Raw genomic sequence first — 12,452 nt, forward strand, 5'->3', positions numbered from 1 at the left:
TGCCTTGTTTCTTTCTTTACGCCCGATGTGGGACTTAAATAACTGCGTAATACAAAGACAAAGTTCAGCAGCCTCTTATAGCAGCATATGTGAGAGAGTCTACTCTTTTATTTCTGTGTGCTTTTCTTAACCACAGTGGATCCAATTTCCATTTCTTCCTATTACCATCAATGAGGTATCGTTGAGGAAGCTATAAGATTAATCTTTGTCACCATTTGATATTGTGAAAGAATAATTTATCTCTATGAAATATTGATCTTAACAAGGATGGGTTATCAAACAGATAAAGTGAGTAGCATGCATGAAATTCTAGAACCAATTAAACAATCCTTTAGTACAATTAATTTCATAAACTTCATGCTTGAATTTATTTTTTATTTACCATGAACCTGATGTATAAGTATACGTTTAAGATACAGACATCACATTAAATTTTATAAAAGAATCTTACAAAAAAAAAAACTCAAATCTTATGCAAAAGAAAGAGGAAGATATATAATGCCTCAGGCAATGCCTTGTTGCTTAATAATCTTAGATCAACACAAGTAAACATTGAAAAATGGTGCTGAAGTATTAAGCACGTCGTCATGGTTACATCAAAACATGCACTGTATTATTCTTTCCCTTTTCCTTGAGATGGAACCTAGTCCTAGATTAAGATCATGTTACATTGGAACTAAAACTTCCAGTGCCTATGTAAGTTATCAGATTTTACGCTACCTTTATGAACCTTTTTCTTTCCTACATGATCAACTTTATCTTTAGACTTGGTCTCTGTGGATTTTCTTGTGTCCGGAGGAATATCGGTAGTGTCATGTGATTTCACTTTACATTGAGCAAGAGCATGTCTATTTGGTAAAACAGTACTATTCTTCGATACGTAAACTCTTCCATTTCCAATCTTGTTTCTGCTCCCAATCATTAAGTCATTTTCTGTATACAAAATTGAAACAAAATTTTGAGGTCATATCCAAAAAGCTACATAATAAACCTTGAATAACACAGAAAGTAGATGCAAAGTGAGGAAACTAGAATCAGCATAATTGATGGTGCTTTCAATAATTACAAATTTTCGACTATGTTAAAGCATCGCATTCTCTGCACAGCCACTAACAACGAATTGAATTTTTTTCTCCAGCAGCTAGAAGTGAAAATTATTTTAGAATATTTCAAGTTTCTTGTGAGTTAACAGAAGTAAGAACCGTGCTTATCTGCTATATAGATATCTTAAGACCCTGTATTCTCACTTAATGCATACCATAGGTTCTGGAGCAAAATGAAGTGCATTATAATTCAGGAAGCAATGACACTGCACAATGACACTAATACATTTCACATTAAGAAAACTCCAAAAGCAGTCTCCTAACAATATAATATTACTTAACAGATGTCAATGCCACAACCACAAGCTCAAAATTCAAGTTTTCCCTAAAATATTCCTTTTCTTTTCATTTCACTAATGAGCAATTTTGAATTATCAACCATATGAAGAGCTTCCGCTATGAGTTTTCAGTTTTGTTTACCTTCAAAGTACTTCAAATTTGCTCTGGTCTTAATCTGAAAACTCGTTTTATAGAGTTGCATTGCATCATTCTGGAAGTACTTTTACTAAATTATAAAAATATTTCTGTATGTTCTAAAGGATTTTTACCAACATCTATATCTCTTGGCTTCGATGGGTCATCGAAAGCAGCCTAAAACATTGTTATCTATGATATAAAGCATAACTGTTCTTATGGTCTCCGTCTCTAAGTCAGCCTTTAGTTATAGCTCAGACAATAAAATTGCAAAAAAGTAACTGGTGTATAATATAAACGAATATAGCTAAACAGAAAATTGATGGAATATGAGATTTACCAGGACTAGAAATGACAGCACGAGGGCGTGGAATTGGACTGGCTCTGATGTTTACTTTATTCTCATCATCTATATTTCCGTCCTTCTCAGGTCCGTGATCCTTCTCTAGTCTCCCAGGTCCTGACAAATCAGATGCCAAATCGCCGTCCCCAAAGTCTTCGGTAACAGGTACTCGTGGAATCAAATCGACTCTAATATATACTTTACTCTCATCAGTATCTCCATTCTTCTCTGGTTCTGCAGAACCGGAGGAATCAGATGTCAAACCGCCTTCCCCAAAGTCTTCAGTAACAGGTACTCGTGGAATCAAATCGGCTCTAATATATACTTTACTCTCATCAGTATCTCCATCCTTCCCTGGTTCTGCAGAACCAGAAGAATCAGATGTCAAACTGCAGTCGACAAAATCTTCGGTTACAGATACTCGTGGAATTGATACTTGTGGCAAGTAAAACTTTGGTACTTTGACAATAGATGGCACAGAGACAACTTTATGGTCCTTCACTGCAAAATTAGACAATAGTGACTCTATATCAGTAAATGGAATGATGAAAACAAAAATAAAAAAGGAAATTCTGCATGACTGGTTCATGATATTACGGTCCTAATTTTCGGTTCATATAATTTTCGGTTCATATAATTTTCCTGCTTTTCAAGTGAATAACATTGTTTACCAAATTGAAGAACAAGCTGAGCAACTAATGATGATTCATAAAAGTAGAAAGCCTATGCATGTTATCGACTTCATTTTAAAAAGTTTGAGTTTGAAATAAGGACCAACAGTTACCCCCTTCTCAAGATTCAAACTTATTTCAAAGCATGTGAGTGGGATGGAAGAACCATAAGGTTTTGTTCCACCAATACCCCAAAGCACTATAGATCACTACAACTTTATGGCCTGTTTGGATTAGCATATTTGAGTTTATCTACTAACATAAGCACTTGTGAGACTGTTTGGGAGAGCTTATGGAAACAGCGTATGACATGTCAATAAGTTGTTTTCAACTTATATCTATAAGCTCTCCATGATAGCTTATGAATTATAGCTTACAGCTTATACAATGTTTGACTTTATTTTATGTTCTGTTATAGAAACAGCTTATAAACGACAATCATGATTGATTCACATAAGTCAATTGTTTTTTACACTGATGGTGCATATGAATTATATCCTTATCATGTCTTTGAAACAAAACAAAACAAACCAAACCAAATCAAAACAAATATATATTATTAAAAAAATTAGGGAAAATTAGAAAAATTACCGGGAGAAGTAGGAGAGTGGAAGGATAAAGAGAGAAAAGCTTTCAAACCAAGGTTTCTTACATCACCACCCTCGTATTCATCTTGATGATGTAACTGTCTTAATTTCACCTTTGGATACACTGAAAAATAAGTTCCAAACAAAACAATCAAATCATGTTTCATCAAAAGTGGTAACAAAACAAAAAAACAAAAAAACAAAAAAAAAATAACTTACTTGTCGATTTGTTGCAAAGTAAACAGAGTCCGATGATGTTGTTCTTCTGACTTCTGAGGAAGAAGAAAAAAAACAAGGTTTGATTTGATGATAGTGATGAAAATAATAAAATGATGATGATGGTTTTGTGTTGGGTCAACGATGAAAGAAAGAATCATTTCATTGATTCCTTTCTCGCGTGCGCCTTGACACGCCATTATGTTCGTACCTTTTGACCAAAGCCACCCAACTTGAGACAACACAAACATATTGAACCTCTTTTACTTCCCCACGTTTACTTCGTTTTAATGTTCGTTATTTTGTGTAAAAGACACAAAATATATTTATTTATTTATTTTAAATCAAAGAGTTTAATTGCTAGAATTTTACCATTTCAGATAAGTATATTTCTTTATAAAAACACACAAAATATATTTTCTTTTTTAATGTATCTTTTTTTTTTTATCACAAACAAGAAAAATAATGAAATAGATGAACAATGAAAGGTTTACCTTTTCTCTCTTATTTTCTTGTGTATGGTGTGACCGTTGTTTGCACTCAAATTTTCTCCAGCATTTCAATTTCGAATTTTCTTCCCCTATTGACTCTGAGATAGTCCAATTTATAGACACAATATGGAGGAGGAAGGTGACAAAATTTCAAAGACTTTTTGATGGTGATGGCTAGACAAATATTTGCAGTGGTCCTACTCCTGCCCTGGATCACTGATGTTATGGTGAAAATAGAGCGACACAAAAGCAAGGGGAAAAGAAAGACTGAGTGCATATTGGAAGAGGAAAACCCCGTTCTCGGTGTTTGACTGTTTGCTGCCTCTGTGATACTGTTTAAATTTTGGGCTAAATTATATTTTTGGTCTCTTAACTATTTGAGGATTGCTTTTTAGGCCCCCTCAATATCTCTTTAAGTCCCCTAAAAATACAAAAATAACCTTTATACGACTTCCAGTAGATAAATATCGGTAGTTCATTTTAATTTTTCTCATTTTGCACCTCCGGTATGTACATACCAAAGGCACATTTTCAACTACATGTATGAAATTATCAGATGGTTTACCGAGGTCCAAATCTTCTATAAGTTTGCATATAGTGGAAAACGTGACAAGATCCTTAACTCCGTTCAATATGGATGGTCATTGGTCAATCTTTTATTGATACTAGGAATGAGAGCCATGAAACTGATGCTTCAGTAGTTGCAGATTCTTTCACTTCTGAGTCTCTTATCTTGACAGAAACCATCGGCGTATATCCGGCAAACGCACCTTATAAGAGGAAAGTAAGCCCTGCAAATGCTGAGGAATTCAACCATTCTAGCACCTCCAGGAAAAATTTAGTTATCATGATCTTTCTCATAGGTCATAATTTTTATTCTTTACATGTTTGCTAGTTTTACCAAATATTGCATTGCTCTATATAGGAAGAAAACAAGTACCGATGATGCCAATGGACCTAAGACACAAAAGAGGTTGCAATTGCAAAAGGTCTAAGTGTACAAAAAATACTGTGAATGTTTTCAATTTGGTAATTCCAACAGTTTGAAAATGTGCCTTCGGTATGTACATACCGGAGGTGCAAAATGAGAAAAGTTAAAATGAACTACCGGTATTTATCTACCGGAAGTCTTATAAAGGTTATTTTTGTATTTTTAGGGGGCCTAAAGAGATATTGAGGGGTTCTAAAAAGCAATCCTCTAACTATTTAGGTAGTATCGCTTTGGTCCCTTAATTAAAATTCGATTTATTTTGATTCCTTAACTTCTCTCTGTTACACATTTTGGTTATTTTTGTTAGTTTTAATTTCAAAAGAAAATGATGAAAATCTAACGTTTTTGAATTAAAACTAACGGAAATGACCAAAATGTGTAAATGAGAGAAGTTGAGGGATCAAAATAAATCAAATTTTAATTAAAACCAAAGTGATACTACCTAAATAGATAAGGGATCAAAAATGCAATTTAACCTTAAATTTTTATTTTTTTTTTGTAGTTTCTTTTGACAATTGTAAATAGACATTAATTGACCGTGAGCTCAATCTAATTGACTGTGTAAATCCAAAATCCTTCCTTCTTGCTTTTTTTTAGAGCGTTGCTACTTGGTGCGAGAAATAACAGTGCGATTGGCACACGAATCATGGGGCAGTATGCATCAGTCTTCCGGTATGCACCGTAACTACTAACTAAAGTTAATGAGCCAATTGAAAGCATCTCAACTGTAAATTAATTTAATAAGTTTTTTTTAAAGGAATTAACATGCTAAGCGTAATGCGGTTAAGAAGCAATAAATTCATAGATTTTACTTATTTACCTTAATTAAAGTGAGAAATAATAAGTAACTAATTAAAATTATTAAAAGTTGTGGACGTTGCTCTCTAAAGGATGCTATTTTTTTTAAGAGGATTTAATTACATATTTAATGATTTTGTATTTGATATTTTATTTGAATATGTTTTTTCTTTGAAATTGCTAATTTATTTTGGACTTTAAAATTTCTTATCTTCAACAAATTTTAATTAAAAAAATGAAAGAAGACAATATGCTCTGAGTTAAATTCACGGGATGAAAAAAAATGGTGCAAAAAAAATTCACGAGAAAAAAACAATAATGTTGCGAGGAAAATTCAGAAGAAGAAATTAAATAATATTATGTTTCTATTTCACAGGATATAAATTGGTCAACTCTCAAAATTATATAATAGTTGTGCCTTTAAGAGAGTATTGAATACAATTTTAATTAGTTCGTTTATTATTTCTCATATTAATTGAGATAAAATAAATGAAACTGATCAATTTAAAGACACTGAAGATATTAATATCTGATGATGATGGTAAAGACACTGATGTAATATCTAATGTAGTTTATCACGAGGTTTTTTGCAATGTATCCTAAATTGTGTACTTGGAAAGATTGACCGGATTTAACCTTTTTCATTGTTGACTATTTATCACTCACAATTTTCCCTAGGCTGTGTACTTTCTATTAGTTAACAAAATTAAAGTTCTACTATTCCTATGATTCATAGCTTGGAAATGTATCATAAACTAGTGTAACGCCCCGTGCCAAGCACGGGATACATTTTATTTAAATTTTTTTTAACAGGGTTTACACATAAATAAGTTTTTTTAGATATTATTTGACTTTTTTAGTTTGATTTCATTTAGAATTTTGATATTATGTAATACTTTATTTTCATATTTAAAATTGAGACAGAGTTGGCAGGGACATGCCAACTCTGCTTAAAATATTGAGAAAGAGTACAACTATACTTAAAATATAAAAATACTATAAATAATTAGTATATTCTTAAAAATATATCTAATTAATAAGAGGTATGATTACCCCTGCTATAATCTACCATTATGGCTCCGCCCTCTCTTTAGAAATCTTCCGCCACCTCGCCCCCTTTTTTTTGAAACCTTCATCACTTACGATGTACCAACATTCAACGATGGTGTGATGAGTGGCGTCGTCCCCCCGCACCACCCTTTTTCCGGTTCCCGCAACAATTCGTGTCGTTCGTTTTCGTTCAACCAGTACCGCATCTGCTACGGGTGGTGGTTGCTTAGTTGTTGGTATTCGTAAATTGTTGGTTGTCACCGGCAATCTTGTTTAGTTTTGTGTGTTGGCTTCTCAATAGCAGAACCCCGCATTGGTTTGGTTGAAACCTGAAAGGGTCCGTTCTTTATTCTCTATTTTGCCACCGTTTTAGACATTTTTCGCCGCCGTGTGGATTGGTTATGGTGGGTCATTCGAATCCGCCATCTCCTCCCTTTCTTTGGAGGTGGTTGAGGTTCTATATTGGGCCATAAATGACTGTTAATTTGATGTTGATCATAGCAGTAAACAGTTAGTGCGTGTGAATTTGTTAATTACCGTGTTGGCGGTTGAATCTACTTCCCACTCTCAAGAATATGTATGTGTTTCGTATCCCATTAATCCTTGATTGACATGAGACTGTGTGGACTTGAAAGAGTCGTTAATGCTTGTTGTCGTTGTTGCAGGGAGTTGATAGCACGTGATCCGATTTTGTGTTGAAGATCGATCAATTCGCCAAATTATAGACCCGATTGGCCCTCACAAACGTCTATCGTTAATGATATTCGTTTGTTAGAATTAATTAGGGTTGAATCCACTTTGTTGATCTTTTTTTTATATATTACTCGTTAGGGTGGATCCACTTGGATTGACTGGATCATATTTTTTGTCCTCCCAGATTTTATATAATTTTTTCCTTTTTTTAATAATATATATGAGCAACTGGTGATCGATTAAAGTAGGGTACCAACTTAATTGAGATTATTCTTTTTGCTCTTGTCTTATAAAAATATAATAAAAAACCTACCACTTTGAATAAAGCTATTACTTTTTTTATTTAATCACTCTCTCGGATTTCAATTATAAAAAAAATATCTAAGTTCAAAAATTTACTTATATGCAATTAGTTTTCTCGAATGTTTCTAAAAAAATATAAAATTATGAAAAGTACCATCTATTGGAACTTGTTTCATGAGAATAAAAAAATATTAAAAATAAAACTTACATGAATTAAAATGTATATTAGGATAAATAACATTAAATAGAGTCAAAGTAAGTTATATATTTTTTTTAATTTAAGATAATAAAATGTAGTTGTTTATTTGTTATATCTAAGATTGGAGAGAGTCCCTAACCTAATTAAAACAATCTAACCTAATTTCGTTATATTTTAGTGTAGTTATGATTTCCAATTCATCGTTTCCCCTTTTTTCCAAGCAAACATTTCCTCCTTCTTAATATTCCTAACCGAAATCCACAAACTAAAACCTCCACAAACATGGGGAAGAAAAAGGTAGGAGATCTATGTCAACCCACTCAATTTCATGCAAGTTCTTTAACTCCAATGGTGATCCTAAGAGTAAGAGTAAAAAATTCTTCAGGTATGCTAATGTGGGATAGATCAGGCAACTAAAAATAAAGGTAATTGTTTTACCATTTATTAGAAAATGTATTTACTAAAAGGATTGTGGAAAAAAAATCTCCTTCATCAAAATAAGCATACATTTTCTTTAGTTCTTTTTGTCTCCATAATTTAATGGTTGAATTTGATCTTAGTTGATTGAAAAGAATTTTGTAACATCATTTTCCAATCTCTAAAGAAACAAATAAAATGGTTCAACTAAATGAATAAATATGTAGTTTTTAATGGTATTAAATAATCAAGTTGATAGTTATAAATACTTACCTAGGAACAACTTAACTTTTGCAACAAAATTGTCAGATTCGCCTTTTTAAATTTACCAGAAGATAGAAAAAAGAGTACGTTCAAACTGATATCTCTTAAAAATTATTTGACAAATAATTAAATATCGTAATGTATTATATATTAAAAATGAAAATAAATCGATTTCACCCATTCGAATTCAATTCAATATTCTTCTAATGTATCTTTGTATTCTCTTTCAATATCCACCACAATTGGTTTAATTTCTTTCATTCTTCAAGGCTTACTTAAGTAAAAATTATTTTATTGAATCCTTATTATTTTTAGTGTGGAGAGAGTGCGGAAGCTATTAAAGTCAATTGGTTTAAGTGAGATAAGGTGTGTCTTGGTCGATATAGTTGTTGCTTGAGGGTTCATATAATGTAGAATTTTAACTTATCTTTGTTACATGAATAGTTTTGGAGGCTGATATGGATCAATGAGTTTGCATTTTAGAGTTTTAGCTTCTTAGAATAGGTTGGGTGAGTTCATATGAAGAGTGGGGACAATTAGGAGTGTGTGTGGTAAAATTACTTCCATGATGTTAAAATAGGGGCGGAGATGGGGATTAGAAATTGGTTTGATGACAACTTGATGATAGTGGAGAGTAATGAGAAAAAATACTCCTTTTTTTTTTTGCAATGATTCGTGGTTGTAAAGTGGTCCTTTGTGTGATATATTTAGAAGAACTTTTGAGTTATATCAGAATAACTCTATGCCATTTAAGGAGATACGTAGGTTAGGGTTGGAGACGATGTCATATAATTTTTCTTGGAATGAGGTGCAGGGGATATATTGTTGTTATTTGGTGGACAACATTATTTTTCAGGCTAGCATTTTTTTATAAGTTTCTTTAAAGTTGATCATGGTGAAAGTTACTCTGACAAAGGGGTATATCATCTAGTTGCAAGTGGAGCATGATGAACCTATGGCTCTAAAAAATCTCATTAGGAACAAAGTAGCTCCTCTAAATGCCTCTCTCTTTTCGCGGAGGCTCTTGAATATCTGAATTCTAATAAATGGCAACTTAGCTTGATGGAGTATTTAAAATATGGACTTATTTTTATGTTCTGGCAGATGTGAAAAAGAGGAAAATTATCTTTTTTATTTTTAGTGTGAATTCTTTGGTAGCATATGACATAATATTCTAAAGTGGTTGGAATTATTGTGTTCTTCCAATTAATTATTGAGGGTACTCTTCATTTCAGTGGTTCTCAATTGTTCCAAAAAAAGTTCGTTTTAGTTTTCAATTGATTTTGCTGACTTGCATTTGGATTATTTGGAAAGACAAAAATTCTTACATTTTTGTCACAAGAACCAGTTTATGGTGTTGTTAGATAAATTATATTTCTTGTTTACTGGATACAAAATGCTAAGCAATCATGTATGTATTTTGAGTTGAAATGTTGGTGAAATAATCTTTCTACTTGTCTTGGTTATTCTACCTCATGATTTGGTTCTTTTGTATCTATGCATCTTGAACTTTGTATTTTCCTTTATTGGGTACATCTTGTGCTTGAAGGGTTTTTAATATAATTGATTTGAGGTCTTCATTAAAACAAAATCCACCTCAGTCAAGACACCAACTACATTAATATATAATTTAGTTCATGTTGTTAGAAAGGGATGGGGGTTTGAAATTAGTTTGATGATAAAAATATGATTCAAATTACATTTCATGTCGTAAGAATCATTGAAAACATCATATGCAGTGTAAACGAATACATGTTTGTAGGGACCAAAGAAGATTTAAATATTTTGATTTTTGTGTTAATTGTAAAATTCAGTTTGTATTCGTTGTGTGATGGTCTATACAAACCACTGTTGCAAGCAAAATCAAATAAGGAAATCGTGAACGCCATTCCCTCTTGGAGCTGCTCCTTGAACTTGTAGATCAATGTTCTTCGTATAAACACACATATTCGATCACCCTAGATAACAAATATTAAAATACTATACTTTAAACAAAGCAAAACAAAAAACGGTATGAAAAAAGTCCATTTCGATCCATTAGAACCAACTCCATAGAAAATGGTAGTTTTTTATTTTATTTTTGTAGTCTTGAACAAACCAAGCACGAACAACCCTCACAACCAATGTCCACGATTATTTTCTTGGCGAAACATTAGAGATGAAGTCGTGTTTCGTAGACGTTTTTCTTTGCAATAGAAAAAATTAAAGAAATTACTTAGAATATAGATATCAGAGAACCATAGAATAGAAAAAGAAGAACTATATTTTGTGATTGTTGTGTACTCGTACCTAAAAGCGCTACTATTTATATAAAAAAAATAGTACCATAACGGTTAATATCTACTAATTATTAATTTGACCGTTTTAAAATTAATATTATCAACGTAATTAATATTATAAAATGTGCATTAATGATTAGATTATATTTCATCTAACCTACAAAAAATTAACTTCATAACATTTAAAATTCAATAATATCTTATTAATATTAAGTAATATAATTTTGTAACGAATAAAAATTAATTATATAACCTTAAAAACTAATTACTACAATTAAAATTTTAATTAGTAGGTTACTGTTATAGTGTAACGGATCAAAATTCAAAATATAATTTATTCAAGTTAATTATTATAATTTTGTAACCTACCAAATTTTTAATGTACCATATAAATGTTAATCGAATAATAATTATATTAATAATCATTTGATTGTAACGTACAAATTTTTAATGTAACATATAAATTTTAATCGAAACAATTATTATATTAATAATGATTTGATTGTAACCTACTGTGTATTTTATGTACAATTTAATGATTAATAAAAAACGTATTTAATAATATTTATTTATAATTATTAAGCTTGTATTAAAAATTAGAAGAAGTTTTTGGAACAAATGCCAATTAGGATTATGATGATGTGGACATCTTTAGAGGAGAGGATTTTAAAATAGGCTATTTCTAAAAACTCTAAATTGTTAGTATAAAGATTTTATACTTTCTATGTTTTACGGCTTATTGTTAAATTTACTATGACTTATTCTACATGAAAATAAGACCCATGTGTCAGCACGGGTCATGGTTCTAGTTGCTCCTTAACGAGTGCCTCGAGGACATCGGTTAGCAGCACCCTAAAAACAATAATAAAATTAACAATGTCACCTATTATTTTTTTAAACCCATACATTTGTTCGGACAAAATTGAGATACTACAACAACACAAATAAGGGTATTGCTCCTCTTCAAGATCTCAAGTTCGATTCTCTCTGGTGCCAATTTGAGGGGGTTAGTTTAGTTGTATAAATATTTAAAAAATATAGTTTAGTTTTTAACATGATATGAGCAACTCAAATACCTGAATTTCTTTTTTTTTTTTAAGGAAAATACTTGATTTTTCTAGACCAAAAAAAAAAAACCTGATTTTAACTGTCGACTATTTCACCTAATGAATCAATGTCGAGGCATTAACAAAGATCATTAAAAATAGTATCATGAGGTTTTTCGAACGAAACATTCTCATAGGTTTAAAATTTCTCTATGACCTATTAGTTAAACGACACTTCATCTTTGGATAAACACAATCGTAAGATGCCCTTCAGCTAACTAAATCAAAAGATAAACCATCAATTTAATTCCTGAGCTATCTTTCATATTTCAATTTAATCCATTAATTATGCAATTACAATAAGTAGTTCATAAACAACCGATTTAAACTAGTGTAATGGTGCTGGCTTAAATCTTTGGAGTGAGATCTCAATTCAAATCTCCTTATTATCAATTTCAACCAATTTCACTTCTTAAAAAAAAAAAAAAAAAACTAGTAAGTTCCTAAACTATGTAAAATCCGTCAATTTAATCCATATTATTAAGGCGCTATTCATCAAATTGATGGTCTTTATATACTTCGATGAT

General features: G+C 31.3%; 1 protein-coding gene across 1 annotated transcript; it reads right to left on the reverse strand.

Moving 5' to 3' along the window:
- Nucleotides 1-403: 403 nt before the first annotated feature.
- On the reverse strand, nucleotides 404-3,627 carry LOC11435094 (uncharacterized). Its single transcript, XM_024780476.2, has 5 exons — nucleotides 3,546-3,627; nucleotides 3,338-3,390; nucleotides 3,123-3,242; nucleotides 1,858-2,361; nucleotides 404-933 (listed from the first exon to the last, which is right to left on the reverse strand). Coding segments are annotated over exons 2-5 (882 nt in total). The 5' UTR covers nucleotides 3,339-3,390; nucleotides 3,546-3,627; the 3' UTR covers nucleotides 404-676.
- Between the last annotated feature and the right edge of the window lie 8,825 nt (nucleotides 3,628-12,452).

This window comes from Medicago truncatula, chromosome 1 (genome assembly GCF_003473485.1).
Source record: "Medicago truncatula cultivar Jemalong A17 chromosome 1, MtrunA17r5.0-ANR, whole genome shotgun sequence".
NCBI lineage: Eukaryota > Viridiplantae > Streptophyta > Magnoliopsida > Fabales > Fabaceae > Medicago > Medicago truncatula.

What these genes read in the sequence shown, in the direction of transcription:
- LOC11435094 (XM_024780476.2), bottom strand. An exon ending in CCACTCTCCTACTTCTCCCG is followed by an intron (nt 2,362 to 3,122) that starts GTAATTTTTCTA and finishes CTAATTTTGCAG; the next exon opens with TGAAGGACCATAAAGTTGTC. An exon ending in TGCTGTCATTTCTAGTCCTG is followed by an intron (nt 934 to 1,857) that starts GTAAATCTCATA and finishes TTTTGTATACAG; the next exon opens with AAAATGACTTAATGATTGGG.